This window comes from Panthera onca, chromosome C2, assembly GCF_046562875.1.
Source record: "Panthera onca isolate mPanOnc1 chromosome C2, mPanOnc1 haplotype 2, whole genome shotgun sequence".
Taxonomy (NCBI): domain Eukaryota; kingdom Metazoa; phylum Chordata; class Mammalia; order Carnivora; family Felidae; genus Panthera; species Panthera onca.
In genome coordinates, this window is record NC_138347.1 from 100,300,474 (window position 1) to 100,317,069 (window position 16,596).

The window sequence follows — 16,596 nt, forward strand, 5'->3', positions numbered from 1 at the left end:
TATCAGAAAGAGAAATGATGACCAATGTGATAGATAAAATTAAACTTTTTTAATTCCTACCAATTCTTATATGTTAGTCAGATGCAACAAGCTGAAAAATATTCGTCACGAATGTGATAGAAAAATGCTTTCTATTAATTAATTAAAAAGTTTAAAAAACATTGCAAAATTTATATTAATTTATCAATAGAAAAAGTGGCACGGATATTCAAAAGACAGTTCACTGGATAGAATATGAAATCGCTGCTGAATATTTAAAAATTTAATCACATTATTCAAGAAAAGTCAATTTAAATAATAATGATATTCATTATCAATAGCTTCTATTGATTTTATCAAAACTTAAAAAAAAAGTGTGAGCCACTGATCAGGACATAAAAGAGAATCAATAGAAAAAAGAAATTAAAAATAATAGACAAAAAGTAAACAATGAGAAACACCTTTTTAAGAAAACAAAAAGGAATCTGAAATAGAGCTTAGTTAAAGATACTTGCTTTCAAGTGCTTTATTTTTCTCAGACATCATGGAAGGATGAGAAGTTCTGTATGTTGAGAGAGTGATCCATTGAAACACGGAGGTGAAATGAGAGAGCCTAAGTCATGTGTCTTGTTTTGGCTAAATGATATGCAAGACTGACAGCTAGAAATAAAGATTTTGAGAAATCAGAACAGGGAAAACACTCAGCAATTAATAAAAGAAGGCTGCCAAAGAGGAGAAAGAATGAAAGTTCTATCTGGTTTCTGTAAATTTATGGTGAGTCAAGTTTGTTAGCATGTAGAATCTTCTCCCCCCTCATCTCCAGCAGCTGCTCTGTCATCTGCCTTTAGATTGGATGCTTCAGTGATTAGAGATCAGTAGTATGCCAGGGGAGGGCATCAATAACATAACAGATCTCAGAGCCCCTGGATGGAAGGGTCCACTGAAATGAGGGGAATGCCAATATTTGAAGAAAAGGTATTGAGTCCTTAATGGTTCTGGGTGAAATGAAAATGAAATGATTTCTTTTTTTTTTTTTAACGTTTATTTATTATTGAGAGACAGAGTGTGAACAGGGGAGGGGCAGAGAGAGAGAGGGAGACACAGAATCTGAAGTAGGCTCCAGGCTCCGAACTGTCAGCACAGAGCCCGACGTGGGGCTTGAACTCACAAACCACAAGATCATGACCTGAGCTGAAGTCCGATGCTTAACCGACTGAGCCACCCAGGCGCCTCTAAAATGAAATGATTTCTAAGGAGACTAGCATAAGTTGGGAATACATGATTTGGGAATTCTGGAGGCTGAGGTGATGTCATGGTACCTTTAAATCACATCATTATGAGCTAGAATAGTTCTACTGCCTTCATTTTTTACAGATGAACTAACTAAAACTCGAACTCGTTTTTTGCTATGTTTCTTTGAGATCTGTGGGATGTTGAAGTTGAATATGCTTATATTTCCTATGTGTACTTACATAAAAATCAAAAGGTTTATGCTTATTACAAATATAGGGCAATGCTGAGGAACTGGTCAAGTACAAAAACTTAACGAGCTAAAAATCTAACCAATATCCCATTTCTTCTGAGCCCTTTGGATGTGATGTGTTTTCACAACTGCCACAAATAGTTCCAAGTACAAATACTTCCCTGGCCTGCCTCTTCCTCTTGCCTACTTCAATCACACATAGATTCATTCCTATCATTGAAATTTCCTAGATTTACTCAAGTCACTGGCCATGTTTTCCATTATCATTGGTTTACTTTTTTTGAATGTTTTATTTATTTTTCAGAGAGAGAGAGAGAGAGAAAGAGAGAGAATGAATGGGGGAGGGGCAGAGAGAGAGGGAGACACAGAATCAGAAGCAGGCTTCAGTCTCAGAGCTGTCAGCACACAGCCTGACGCGGGGCTCAAACCCACGATCCACGAGATCATGACCTAAACTGAAGTTGGATGCCCAACCGACTGAGCCACCCAGGCGCCCCTGGTTCACTTTTTTCCTTTTTTAAGTTTGTTTATTTATTTATTTAGAGAGATAGAGTGAGAGAGAGTGGGAGAGGGATGGAGAGTGAGGGAGAGAGAGAATCCCAAGTAGGCTCCACACTGTCAGTGCAGAGCCCAATGTGGGGCTACATCCCATGAACCATGAGATCATGACCTGAGCCAAAAGCAAGAATCGGATGCTTAACAGACTGAGCCACCCAGTCACCCCCAACAGATTCACCTTTTAATCCACCTTTAACACTCTAAAGAATATCAACCCACTAACCAATGGATCCTAAATTTGCCCTTGATATGTACTGCTTGTGTGACCTTAGGAAAATCATTTCATCTTTCTGTACCTCGAATTTTTGGCCTGCAAAAATGAATATTATAAATATATTTTGGATAACATATATGAAGGTACTCAACATGTAGTAGAGGCTTGATAAATAGTAGTGTTCTTTCTTCTCCCTCTCACTAGATCTTCACTGCTTAGGATCTCCTAGATTTCCTCTTCTGATCACTCTTTTCCACCTCTTTCCTCAGTCCCACATATAGGAACCTCTCAAATCACAAATCTCCTTTCCTGGAAGACTCTTCAATTCCTATAAGTTTCCCTTGGATGGATCCCCACTAAAAACATTTTACCCTTATTTCTTCACCACCTTTCACCCTTTAGAATACCAGCTCTTTTTAAAAAAAGTTTCAAACTCCTAAGAAGTACCTTATTTCTTCTCAGTTCTAAGAGACTGTCAGTCTGCACTCACCATGTGAGACTTCCTTCCAGAGATGCTTCATCAGAAAGAGTGAGAACCTGTGGCTCTTTATGGTGTTCTTTAGCTCCCAGGTGCCTAGGATTAGGGGTTAATGGAGGCGGAGGAAACACAAGTGGTCAATAATTTCACATGGTGGCCTTTCGGTTTCTTGCTGTAAAATGGAGAAAAGCAACAAATAAACAGTTTGAATATGGATTACAATATAGCAAAGTGCATCTATAGAATAAAATTGAGCATTAATTTTTTTTTTTTTTTTTGAGAGAGAGAGAGAGAGACAGGCAGCATGAGCAGTGGAGCTGCAGCGAGAGAGAGGGAGACACAGAATCAGAAGCAGGCTCCCAGCTCTGAGCTGTCAGCACAGAGCCCAATGCAGGGCCTGAACTCACAAACTGCAAGATCACGACCTGAGCCAAAGTCAGACACTCAACCTACTAAGCCACCCAGGCACCATTAAAATTCAGCATTTAATTAACTTAATGTGCAGCTTTCAAGATTTGTAACTATTTATTTTTAAGGAAACAGCAATTTCTCTATAAGATGAAGAGATTTAAACACATACACACTCTACACCAGTGCTAATAGAAATGCAATGCTAACTTCATATGCAATTTAAAATTTTCTTTTCTTTTCTTTTTCTTAGAAAGAGAGAGAGCATGAACAAGCAGGTGTTGGGGAGAGATAATATCTTAAGCAGGCTCCACACTCAGTGCAGAGTCCAATGCAGGACTTGATCCTGTGACTTTAGGATCATGACCTCAGCTGAAATCAAGAGTCAGACATGCAACTGACTGAGACATCCAGGGACCCTGCAATTTAAAATTTTCTAGTAGCTATATTGAAAAAATGTTTTATATAATATTCTTTCAATAACATATTTAATAGAATATATCCAAGATGTCATTTCAATCAATCAAAAATTATGAGACATTATGAGACTACTTTTTTTGTACCAAGTCTTCCATGTTCAAGGGCAATGTTGATCAGATAGATACAAGCTGTGGTAGGCTAATATTAGCCTCCTATCTGCAAAGATATCCACATCCTAATCCTTGGAACCTATGAATGTTACCTTTTAAGGCAAAAAGGACTTCCTAGATATGATTAAAGTAAAGATAATGAGATGGAGGTGTGATTAAATTGAAGATATTGAGATGGAGAGATTATCCTGCGTTATCAGAAGGGGTTTTAACTGTAATCATATTTATCCTATTTATTTTTATGAGGAAAGCAAAGGGAGATTTCACCACTGAGGAAGAAAGAGAATACGATGACAGAAGCAGTGATTGGGGTAATGTGGCCACATGCCAAGCAATGTCAACAGCTCCCAGAAGCTGAAAAAGGCCAAAATCAAATTGTCCCCTAGGGCCTCCAGAGGGAATGTGGCCATGCAAATATCTTGATTCAGGCTCAGTGATACTTATTGTGGACTTCTGGCATCCAGAACTGTGAAGGAATACATTTCTGTTGCTTTAAAAGTTGGTGGTAATTTGCCACAGCAGCTACAAGAAACTAATACACAAGTCATTTAGAGTAAAGTAATAACATTATACTCTCCCCTTTGTTGTCAACGTCCAAAGACCTTTGGTCCTATTCCCAGAAACTCCTCAACAAGTATCAGTGCTGAAAATGTCTTACTTTTATCTCACATGGTTTCAACTACTACCCATATGCTGAAAACTTCCAAATTTGTATTTCTGTCTTTCACTACTCTCCTGTACTCCAAAGCAATATTACCAAATATTTCGTGGGCATCACCAACTGTGTGTACCACAGTTATCAACAACTAGTGATGCCCAACCTGAATTCATCATTGTAACTAAAAACTATCTCTTTCCTAGATCCTCTGATCCTTTCTTAGATCAGCTAATGGACCGGTCTCCCATCTCTAGGGTAGCTTATGTTTTATGCTGAATATTTATAACTAATTTTTCACTGATTGCTGGAACTTTCATTTTGCAATAAACTCTTTTAAGAACCAAAACATTTAAACTATAAGAAATAGATGTTTAATATAAAATCTACTACTAAAGGTTGCTCTGAGTTGCACAGAATATTTGTGACTTTAATCATCTACCACATGTGGGGCCATAATATCACAGACCACATGAAAACCAAATCTTAAGGGGAAACAGTAGCATTTAGTTTAAAATTTTAAAAAGAAAACCATGCCAATAGATCTTGATTTAATTAATATGCAAAGTGGGTTTATATATCACTCTGTGAAATGTAGCTTTTCATTTAGATTATATGACTATTCTAGGGGCGCCTGGGTGGCTCAGTTGGTTAAGTGTCGGTCTTTGGCTCAGGTCATGATCTCACAGCTCGTGGGTTTGATCCCCACGTTGGGCTCTGTGCTAAACAGCTCAGAGCCTGGAGCCTGCTTCGGATTCTGTGTCTCCCTCTCTCTCTGCCCCTAACCCACTCACATTCTCTCTCTCTCAAAAATAAATAAACATTAAAAATTTTTTTTAAAAAAGATTCTATGACTATTCTAAATTAATTTCACTTTTTCACTCTCATTTTTTTTTTTAATTTTGGAGAGAAAGAGAAAGAGAATACAAGTGGAGGAGAGGGGCAGAGGGAGAGAGAGAAAATCTTAAACAGGCTCCATGCTCAACGCCCCTCAATCTCAAGTTTTCTTAAGCACACACAACAATATAGTAACAACTATTCATAGGTTGGCTCTATTTTCCAAAGAAAAGCTTTGCAAAGGGTTAAATGATACATGGCTTAAATTGACTTTAAGTTATTTCAAATAGAAATTTTAATGCCAATAATAGTTATAGTTTTATTTAATCAATGGACTCTAAAGCTTTTGGAAGGTAATTATTCTATGGTGAAACACCTGAGATTATTGTGACTAAAATTCTAAAATACTTAAAACTTCAACCTTGAAGGTTAAAATGATAAGCTTTAGGTGAATAAAAATATAAACATTTGTAGATCATAAAGTCATAGTAAAGGTAATATTCTTTTTTGAATTAAGAAATGTATGGAGAGTGAATATATTTGGAATTTGTTGTATACACACAAACTTAATAATTATCTCCAACAATTTGTAGTATATTGCCAGTCTAACGTATCAAGCTGTAAACTACAGCAGCTGTACATACAAAAACACACTTACAAGGGGTGCCTGGGTGGCTCAGTCGGTTGAGCGTCCAACTTCGGCTCAGGTCATGATCTCGCAGCCCGTGAGTTCGAGCCCCGCATCAGGCCCTGTGCTTACAGCTTGGAGCCTGGAGCCTGCTTCTGATTCTGTCTCCCTCTCTCTCTGCCCCTCCCCCGCGCATGGTCTGTCTCTTTCACTCTCAAGAATGAATGCTAAAAAAATTTAAAAACAAAACAAAAACACACTTACAAAAGAGACTTTCACACTTTCTTTCTTCCCCACCATCAATAAATTTGTAGAAATGTTTTAGCCTTTAAAACAACCTTATAAAACAATCTAAGTGTCTTACAATGGTATTGAACTATTTTGTAAAAGAGTTTTCTAAATTTTGGTTTACTTTTTTTTTTTCAAACTCTTTTGCTGGAAATCTTTTTTAAAAATGTCAAGTTTAACACTTTCAGGAAATTGAAACAAAATTGGAGATAGAAAGAATAATTTTTTTTCTGACAGAAACAAACAAAAAACATCTAGAAAATCAGATGATGAGAGCTCAAAAAGGGTACATAACTTATTTTTGAAAATCTACACTTGAGCTGCAGAATAACTTGGGTTCTGAGAAAGACTTTAAAAGTTCTCCTTTTTTAATCTTAATAAATTAATATTCTGTGATAGAATAGAAAGAAATTGAGACAGCTTTTGTTTACTGGAGCATCCAAGTTTGACAAGATATTGAAAAAAATCATAGAGACATATATTTGATGAATTTTGTTATACAAAAATACTTGTTGAAAAATGTTACTTTGAATAAAGGAAAAAAACAGGGCTGGTAAAAATAATTTATTTTGAGAGAGAGAGAGAGAGAGAGAGAGAGAGAGAGTTCATACACAAGTTGGGGAGGGGCAGAGAGAGGGAGAGAGAGAATCCCAAGCAGGCTCTGTGCTGTCAGAACAGAGCTCAATGCAGGGCTTTGTATCACACACCATGAGATCATGACCTGAGCCAAAATCAAGAATTGGAAGCTTAACTAACTGAGCCACCCAGGTGCCTTACTTGGGCTAAAATTTTTATGTGTTCCAATAAAAAACGTAAAATGAAGAATATTTTTTATTTAGCAGAATTAACTCTGAGTTTACAGGTACCTTAGGAAAATACAGATGATTTTTTCTCAGGTAAAAATATTTCTGTCCTATGGAACTTTAACAACAGAAGCAGCCCATTACTTCAAATTTATTAACCATAAAATACAATTCTGAGAAAGACTGCAAGCAATTTTATTTTAAAAAATTATCTGAACACATTAAAAAAATCATTCTACAACGACATAGTTTGAGACACAGATATGGCTAAGAAACTTATTAAAGTATATCAATATAAGTCAAATACAGTAATTCTATTTATGTAATTTTTCTATATTTTGCTTTGTTTTGATATATACAGGTATGCACTTTTACTTGTACAAGTAATTTTATTTGTAAGAATAGTTTTGAATAAAAGTATGTATTCACTAATACAATAGCAACAAATTCATTAAGATATAAAAGTCAACATTATAAAGGTTTGATTATTTTAGAACCTTCTTTATTTTCGTAAGTTTTAGGATTTGGATAAAAAAAAATTATGCAGTCTTCCTATTCAAAAGTGAAATCATAGGACCTGGCAGATCTTCCTTCTCTCTCACAGTCCTGACCTCGCATGCAAAAAATTACCATATCCTACCAATTTTTCACATTTTCTGTCTTTTTTTTACCCACACAATGATTTTATTTTTATTCAACTGTAAGCAAACAGCAAAATTAACACAACGTTCCGCAACTCCAGATCAGGGTTTCTTATACAGACGGGGAGTGAACAGTTTAACAGGTGCAGACTTGAGGATTTCTGACAACCTCTCACCCAGCACTGAAGCTCATTTGTATGGCCTTGCCTTAACCACAAAGCGATTCTCCCTATAGCTTTTTCCAGTATTGCTCTTTCAAAGAGCCAGAGCGGGGCACTGACCCCTAGTAAGGAGTCCGAGGATGTATCACTTTGGGAGTTAGTGGCCACACCAGTCTCTGGCTATCCTGGTGAGGGACATAGCAGTGAAAACACTCCCAAAAGTGCCATCATGCATAATTCTGGACTCAGGATCACAAAGGCAGAGGCAACAAATCTCTCTCTCTCTCTCTCTCTCTCTCTCTCTTTTAAACCTTTCTTAAGGATTCTTTGATGCTCTGCTCTGTTACTATAGACCTGGTCATTTTTTCTTCTTTAAATTCTGGATTGCTATTCTTTTTTTTTTTTTTTTAATTTTTTTAATGTTTTTATTTATTTTTGAGACAGAGACAGAGCATGAGCGGGGAAGGGGCAGAGAGAGAGGGAGACACAGAATCTGAAGCAGGCTCCAGGCTCTGAGCTGTCAGCACAGAGACCGACACAGGGCTCAAACTCACAAAACACAAGATCATGACCTGAGCCGAAGTCAGACACTTAACCTACTGGGCCATCCAGGCGCCCCTGGATTGCTATTCTTATATTCACAATTTGATGACCCCAACCTAGTACCAAAATATTCCCCAAAATACAGTTCAAATTTGTTCAAAACATAAACCTGGGTGTGAACCTCTAGAATTATTATGGTTAGGCAGAAGGAAAAGTCACTCTAAACCACTACCTGATGGCTCAGGCCTCACCTGTGAGAATGGGAAGCTGGGAAGCAGAGAAATCTACATGCATCACTGAACTTGAGAACACTGCTCAACACCTCAGGGACGATTTCTGTCTCCTAGCATGCCTCTGCTTCCTAGATAGCTGCTCATAGAGTTTGGGCACACAGTCATCTCATTCACCCTGGTAGCACGTGCCAGCCACCAGGTGCCCGCGCTCATACTTTGAATTTGCCATGGTGGTCTCCAGATCAGTTGCTGAGAATGGGCTCATCATCCTTCTGTGACCCATTCTGCTGGTAAACCAGCCAGATATAGCAATTGAAGGCTGTGCCGTTGGGAGGCGCAGAGTCGACATAATCAGAGAGGACTATGCCACTGCTGATGTCATTGCCCCTCACTCTGACCACCAGAAAATGGTGCCATTCCCTGTACTTGGGGTCCTTCCATCTGGGAGCATCTGGATCTGTCATGACCAAGGTGTAAGGTTTATGTGGCTCAAGACCACCCCATGAAGTCCTGGTGGGTCTGTTCTTATCCTGGGTGGGTGTCAGCAATTTGGCCAGCTGTTAACCTCCACCCTGGCATATTTGACCCGCAGCAGATGCTGTGGCTGCTCATCCACTTCCTATAAGCTCAGTCCTGGACCATTTGCTGAGGTCTATGGGCATCACGGGGCCGGGTTGGGCAGACAGCTGGGAAGAGTCTTGGGAGGCAAGGTACCAGCCTGCAGCACCGACTCCGAGTGGTCCACAAAGTGTTTCAACACATTTTCTTATTTTCACTTCATTGGCTTAATTTAAGTCCTCACTGTGTCTTACAAACCTATGTGGTAACTTCCTACTGTATTCATGTCTTTGCCTCTACACACTTTCTATTAGTTAGGAATTAATAGGAATTTTCAAAACTGAAAATTCTTATAGGAATTCTTTTGAAAATTCTTAGCAGGAATTTTCAAAACTGAAAATCAATTTTGTTATTCAAATGCTACAATCACATCAGGGATACTATATTTGCCATAGTCTAAATGCCAAAGTCCTTCGATGAAATTATAGAGTATTCTATGATTTAGTTTCTGCCTTTGTTTTCATCATTTATGTAGTCCCACCTCATTCAACTCAGGCTATATGCTAACTTCTCTGCCATTGCTCCTGATTTTTTTCTCCCTCCTGAAGTAAACAATTGTCTTTTAAGTGCCTAAAAATCCCTTGGTAGGCTTAAACCTAGTTCAGATGATTTTTCCTCTGTAAAGCCTTCCCTGTCCATGTTGCAAATTTGAAATTACACTTTTATTTGTCCAACACTATACATGTTGAGTGTGTGTGTGTGTGCATGTGCATGTGCGTGTAGTAGCACTTATCATACTAGATTTTAAACACTATTTTTAACTCTGCCAAGCTGTAACATTTAGTTTTTAATTGGCAATGTCAATTAAAAACAGATACTCAGATATCTTTGTTTCTTCAGTGGATGGATGGATAAATGAATGATTAGACTATTCACAGCCTATTTAAACTCATTTATATTTTAGCATGGTATGTGTTTCTTATGGCTATACAAAAACACATAAAACCATTGAGAAACTCAGAAAAGATATCATGCACCAACTAAAATGATAAAGAATGATAAAATATTCAGATATATTTATTTGCCCAGATGTGTGTTTTTTTCTCCTTTTGCTTCTTAGATATGAAAGTTAGCTCTCAACAATATTGATGATTCAATCTGTCAAGAACACTTGTGCTTGTGTATTTAATGAAAGAATTTCTGGATTCTTTGATAATCTAATTTTCTTTTTCTTTTCTTTTTTGAGACAAAGAGAGTGCTTGCATGTGGGTGGGAGAGAAGCGGAGGGAGAGGGAGAGAAAAGCTTAAGGAGGCTCCACACCCAGCACAGAGCCTGACACGGGGTTTTATCTCACGACTGTGAGATCATGACTTGAGCTGAAATCAAGAGTAAGATGCTTAGCTGACTAAGCCACCCAGTCATCTCTAATAATCTAATTTTCTAGTTTACTAATCTAATAATCTAATTTTCCATTAGATTATCATTGTCCAGCATATGTGACATAAAGGGCATAAAGTTTTGCATATCTAAACTAATTTTTATATTATATTACAATGTATTTTGTGTCATTCTTTTATAAGAACTCTAGCAAATGTAATCTCTTTGCCACTTTCTACAACTGACATAACTTCATCACTTATAATACAATGTGGGAAGTTAAATTTGCACATAAATAAAGCATCAATTTATTTGTGATTGCCCAAAGCCTCTTCTGTGATTTCAACTTGGACATGAAACAGAAGAAGCACCTAATAATTTCTTTTACTTGAGTTAAACATTTACATTTTCTAATTTATATTTCTGTATCGTTTATTTGTCTAAGACAGCAATTTAGAAATTTTGACAAGTACAAGTATAGAAAAGATAAAAAATACTCAAAATTATATTTGGCATTTGATTGTGCATTAATTCTGAATTCTGCCTTCTAACCCCATAAATAGTAGGTTCAGATTTGTACATGTTTGTGAGTGTGGAAGTTCTGAAATGTTCCGTGGACCCCATTAAATTTTGTAATAATCATAACGATGTAAATAGGTGGTGATGAAGATGATAATAATGATAATTCTTTGCATTTTGTTACAAACAACACTATTTCAGAGTCAGGTGTTATTACACTCACATCATTAACCAAAGAAGTAAATTTAGGAGAAGTGACTTGACCAAATACACTCTACCTGGACGAGGCAGATCACACACAGGGGTCAAATTTTTTTAAAGGTTATTTATTTATTTTGAGAGAGGCAGAAATAGTGTGGGTCAGGGCCGGGGGTGGGGGGCAAAGAGAGAAGGAGAGAGAGAGAATTCCAAGCAGGCTCTGCAGGGTGGCAGAGCCCGAAACAGGGCTCGAACTACAAAACTGTGAGATCATGACCTGAGCTGAAACCAAGAGGCAGACACTTAACCGACTGAGTCATCCAGGTACACAGGGGTCAAATTGAATGTTCTTTCCACTACATAATGGATATGTTTAATGAGACTGTTTCATTACATTTCAACCTTACAAAAATGAAGTTTTAATTTCCTAAATTTAAAAACACATGCTACATTGCAAGGTACTTGGGCAACTTTTGCCAATTTGGGATTTTAAGAACTATGAAAATGAAGTTCTTTCCAAACAGCATGAGACTATGACCAGCACGCAGTTGAGAGAGCAGGGATCCAGGAACTATGAACATATAGAGAAAGTTATTTAAAAAAATAATTATCTTATTAGTTCCCTTACAAAATAAACACTTAAGTTGAAAAGCTCTGCACCAAACTAAGATCAGGCCAGTCTGTTTGTACCAGAGAGAAAGAAATATAGAAGTAGTGCAGAATATGAATACCATTTTGAATATTAAGAATCTATAGCAGGGGCACCTGGCTGGCTCCCTCGGTTCAGCGTCCGACTTCCACTCAGATCATGATCTCGCGGTTTGTGAGTTTGAGCCCTCCATAGGGCTCTGTGCTGACAGCTCAGAGCCTGGAGCCTGCTTGGGATTCTGTGTCTCCCCATCTCTCGGCCCCTCCCCTGCTCATGCTCTGTCTCTCTCTCTCTCTGTCTCTCAATAATAAATAACTGTTAAAAAAATTTTTAAGAATCTATACCAAAAAATAATCTCTACATTGATATTCCCTCATTTCTGTTTCTAAGTGAGTCATAATATAATTTGTTAAAAGCTATTTTTTTTCTGTTTGTCCCCAAAAGTTTGATTGAGAAATTCGATTTTGTGATTGGGTGCAATCCCCAACCAGCTACTACTGACATCAAAGCAGAGAGATACTCTGCCTAAATCATGGGCTCCATTTCACTGCATAAACAGCCAACAGTTTTTCAGTAGAGAAACCAATAATGATCATACAGTTAAATAATAGCTATCTACCTGCCAGGTTACTGTGATTTTTGGCATCCTTGGCATACAGGCTTAATTTGGCCAAACACTATTTCAGTTGCTGCCATATCATTCCCAGAGGTACTCTTTGGCTTCTAAATTGATCTGACATCTGCAGTGTTTCCAGGAATGAGGTTTAAAAACATAACAGTGATTTTGTGGATAGGTATATAAAGATCTTAGAATTCAAATACACATTTTTTTTCATTTAGGAGTTATAATATATCCCCTATCTATGACAAACTTTCATATTTGCTCTTCATAAGCTTTAAAGCAAAGTATAAATATGTGATGAAAGTTCAAAACACTACAGCCATGAGGTAAAGTTTTATGGAGCTAAAAACAGGATTTTTTAAAGAACAGCTGTTAAAAACTATCCCTCTACATTGTGGTTAATTATAAATTTCACAGGCTTATTCCTCTCAATTTAATCTCCCTAATCTTTCTTGATTTAACTTTGAACGTCTGGTTTTACATCACTTTCCTTAACTAGAACCAGGATATTCATGTTTATGTTATCCCATCTTTTATAGACTTTGTAAAGAACAAGTTTGATAATTACACTTTTTAGAAATCTGACTACATTCTGCTCAAAATTTCCCAATATTATTATTCTACATCTGAAACTATTTTTAATTGTCCATTTTTTCTTTTTAATTTTTGCTACTGTTATTTTATGGATTTATTTATTTTAAATTTATTTATTTAAATTCAAGTTAGCTAACATACAGTGTAGTATTGGTTTTAGGAGTAGAACCCAGTGATTCATCACTTACATATAGCACCCAGTGCTCAACCCAACAAGTGCCCTCCTTACCCATTTAGCCCAACCCCCAACCCACCTCCTCTCCGTCAACCCTCAGCTTATTCCCTGTTTTTAGGAGTCTCTTATGGTTTGCCTCCCTTTCTGTTTTTATCTTATTTTTCCTTCCCTTCCTTATGTTCATCTGTTGTGTTTCTTAAATTCCACATATGAATGAAATCATACAATAATATCTGTCTTTCTCTGGCTGACTTATTTTGCTCAGCATAATACCCTCTAGTTCCAGCCACATTGTTGCAAATGGCAAGATTCCATTTTTTTTCATCGCTGAGTAATATTCTGTTTATCTATTCATCCATTGAAGGATATTTGGGGGCTCTTTCCATAATTTGGCTATTGTTGATAGCACTGCTAAAAATATTGGGGTGCATACGACCCTTTGAATCAGCATTTTTATATCCTTTGGATACATTCCTGTTAGTGCAATTGTTGGGTTGCAGGGTAGTTCTATTTTAAAATTTTTGAGGAACGTCCATACTGTTTTCCAGAGTGGCTGTACCAGTTTGCATTCCCACCAACAATGCAAAAGGATTCTCCTTTTCTGCATCCTTACTAACATCTGTTAGTAGTAACAAGTTGTTTCCTGACTTGTTAATTTTATCCATTCTGACAGGTGTGAGTTGGCACCCATTGTGCTTTTAATTTGTATTTCCTTGATGATGAGTGATATTGAGCATCTTTTCATGTGTCTGTTAGTGCATGTAGATGTCTTCTTTTGGAAAACTGTCTATTCATGTCTTCTGCCCATTTCTTCACTAGATTATTTGTTTTTTGGGTGTTGAGTTTTGATAAATTCTGTATAGATTTTGGATACTAACCCTTATCTAATATGTCATTTGCAAATATCTTCTCCCATTCCATCAGTTGCCTTTTAGTTTTGTTGATTGTTTCCTTTGCTGTGCAGAAGCTTTTTATCTTGATGAGGTCCCAATAGTTCATTTTTGCCTTTGTTTCCCTTGCCTCCAGAGACATGTCAAGTAAGACGTTGCTGCAGCTGAGGCTAAAGAGTTTGTTGCCTGTTTTCTCCTGTACGATTTTGATGGTATTCTGTCTCACATTTAGGTCTTTCATCCATTTTGAATTTATTTTTGTATATGGTGTATGTGTATGGTTTCTTTTTTTTAAATTCTGTAATGTTTATTTATTTTTGAGAGAGAGAGAACTAGAGAGAGAAAGAGACAGAGAGAAAAGGAAACACAGAATGTGAAGCAGGCTTCAGGCTCTGTGCTGTCAGCACAGACCCCAACGCAGGGTTCAAACCCACAAACCACGAGATCATGACCTAAGCTGAAGACCATGGTTAAGATCATGACACTTAACCAACTGAGCCACCCAGGTGCCCCAGAAAGTGGAATTCCTAAATTTACTTAACTGCTGTTAACTAAATTTTCTCTTTAGCATATTTTTGTCTCTTCTCTCAATGTAGCCATTTTTAATTCCTACAAAATTCTCAAAAACAAATATATCTTTCTTACTCACTGAGGCTTTTTTTTTAAACACCTTAAAAAAAGATATTACCCTATTGTTACCTTAATTCTCTTCTAAGTGGGACACTGTCTTGATTTAGATCAGCAGTTCCAAAGGTCACTATGTCAAAAGCAGTGGGGTGGGGAGGGCAGGAAACACTTTCCAGAGCCAACTAACTTTAGGATTCATTTGATCAAATATAATTAAATAAGATTCCTTATTGTAAAACTTATAGAGTAATGGACTAATTTTTTTTTTTAAATCTCTAATGGAATCTTCCAAACTAATTTGTCCAAAGAATCTTTTTTGTCTAAGAATCCTATAGATTAGAATTTATCCAAACCAGTTTAAAGGGAAATGTGGGTTAAATGTCAAGCACTTCAATATCATTTTGTACATAAACTATCTCTCTTTGTCTTTCTCTCTGTCGTGTGTCCGTACCCTCCCTGGATACATACCCAGTATGTTCCAATTACTCTTCTAGGGGTTGGAGATAAAGTGATAGAAGTATAGAAAGGTCACAGTTCAAAATGGAAGAGAGAAATTAAATATACAAGAAAGATAAATTCAGGTGGCGATGACTACTACATACAAAATAAAACAGTGGATGAAACAGAGGAACTGAGGTAGTTCTTTAGATTGATTTTCAGGGAAGGTCTCTGAGAAGATGACATTTCAGCTGAGAACTGAATGAAAACAGGAAGCCAAGCATGAAAAATTAGAGGGCAGAGAGCTCCAAGCAAAGGGAAATGCAAATGCAAAGCATCAAGGGAGAAGCAGATGCAAACTTCAAGAGTGGGAATAAGTTGGTGTTTTCCTGGAACTTACAGCATCCTAGTGTGGTTAGAGCAATGTCAATCAGGAAAAGAGAGAGATGAACAGAAAGACTGGAGACAGAGGCAGTGATCATATCATATAGAGACTTGTATGGAGCTTGGATTTTATTCTAAGTGCAGTGAGGAGCTATTGGAGGATTTTGAGCAGAAGGGTGCCATGAATTTTAAAAGATCACACTGTCTGCTGTGTGGAGAATGGCTAATTAGGGAGCAAAAGTAGAACCAGACAAACCATTAAATAGACTATTGCATTAGCCCAGATGAGCGAAGATTTCTTGGAGTAGGGTAGTAGCAATGCAAATGAGATGTATTTTGGAAAGAAACAACAGGATTTGCTGATGAGTATGGTATGGGAGCCGAGAAAAAGACAATTAATGATAATTCCTAGGTTGGTCTAATCAACAGAGTGGATGTGATGCTATTTATTGATATGAGAAAGACTGGAGGAGGAGGATGGGAGGAAAACAGGTAGATGAGAGGAAATTATGTTTTGAGACCTAAGTGGTGAAATCAGAAAAACATTCATTTATATAAATTTGAAGACAAGATGAGAGATAAAGACTGTTTGCTAGACATTAACAGTAGAAGCTATGGGACTGGTTAGATCACCTAGAGGGGCAAAGTTGATAAGAAAGAAGGGTTGTCTTAGGACCAAACCCCAGCAGATACATACATTTTGACATTTTTAAGTCTATATATTATAAGGTTTTAAATTACCTTGTGTCTTGAGAAGTAAGCATATTCAGGGTGCTTCAGTATCTTCTGAGAATTTACAGATCACAGTTCTGGGGGAAAACCAAAGAACAAAACTATCAGATGAGACCAGATCAGATTTTGCAATCATCTTCTTAAAGGGGATACCTCTGTGAAGGCAAAAATCTGAAGTTATATTACTCAGAAGAAGTATAGCTGGCATGTTTTCTACCCCCTTCTCATTTTTCTATAAAGAATTACCATTTCATTTCTGATATATCAGGGCATAACACTTGATTTTCTGAGAGCAAAACTGAAACACCATTAACACTGATCCAGGCAAGGAAA

The 16,596-nt window shown here is 37.0% G+C and overlaps 1 protein-coding gene and 1 pseudogene across 2 annotated transcripts in view; both read right to left on the bottom strand.

Annotated features, from left to right (window-relative positions):
• The window catches only part of LOC132683338 (uncharacterized), a 474,926-nt gene that overhangs the window by 323,962 nt on the left and 134,368 nt on the right, over nt 1-16,596 (bottom strand). The window contains exons 2-3 of one of the 2 annotated variants that reach the window (XR_009612169.3): nt 16,273-16,340; nt 2,725-2,884 (exon numbers count right to left, since the gene is read on the bottom strand). Coding sequence is in view for 1 of the 2 variants with exons in the window: in XM_078432189.2 (XP_078288315.2) it covers nt 2,725-2,808; nt 16,273-16,295 (107 nt within the window). In the remaining variant the exon portion in view is untranslated. The remainder of the gene's footprint in view (nt 1-2,724; nt 2,885-16,272; nt 16,341-16,596) is intronic. The other variant, XM_078432189.2, reaches the window with a different exon arrangement.
• LOC132683337 (phosphatidylethanolamine-binding protein 1 pseudogene) lies at nt 8,582-9,161 on the bottom strand (annotated as a pseudogene).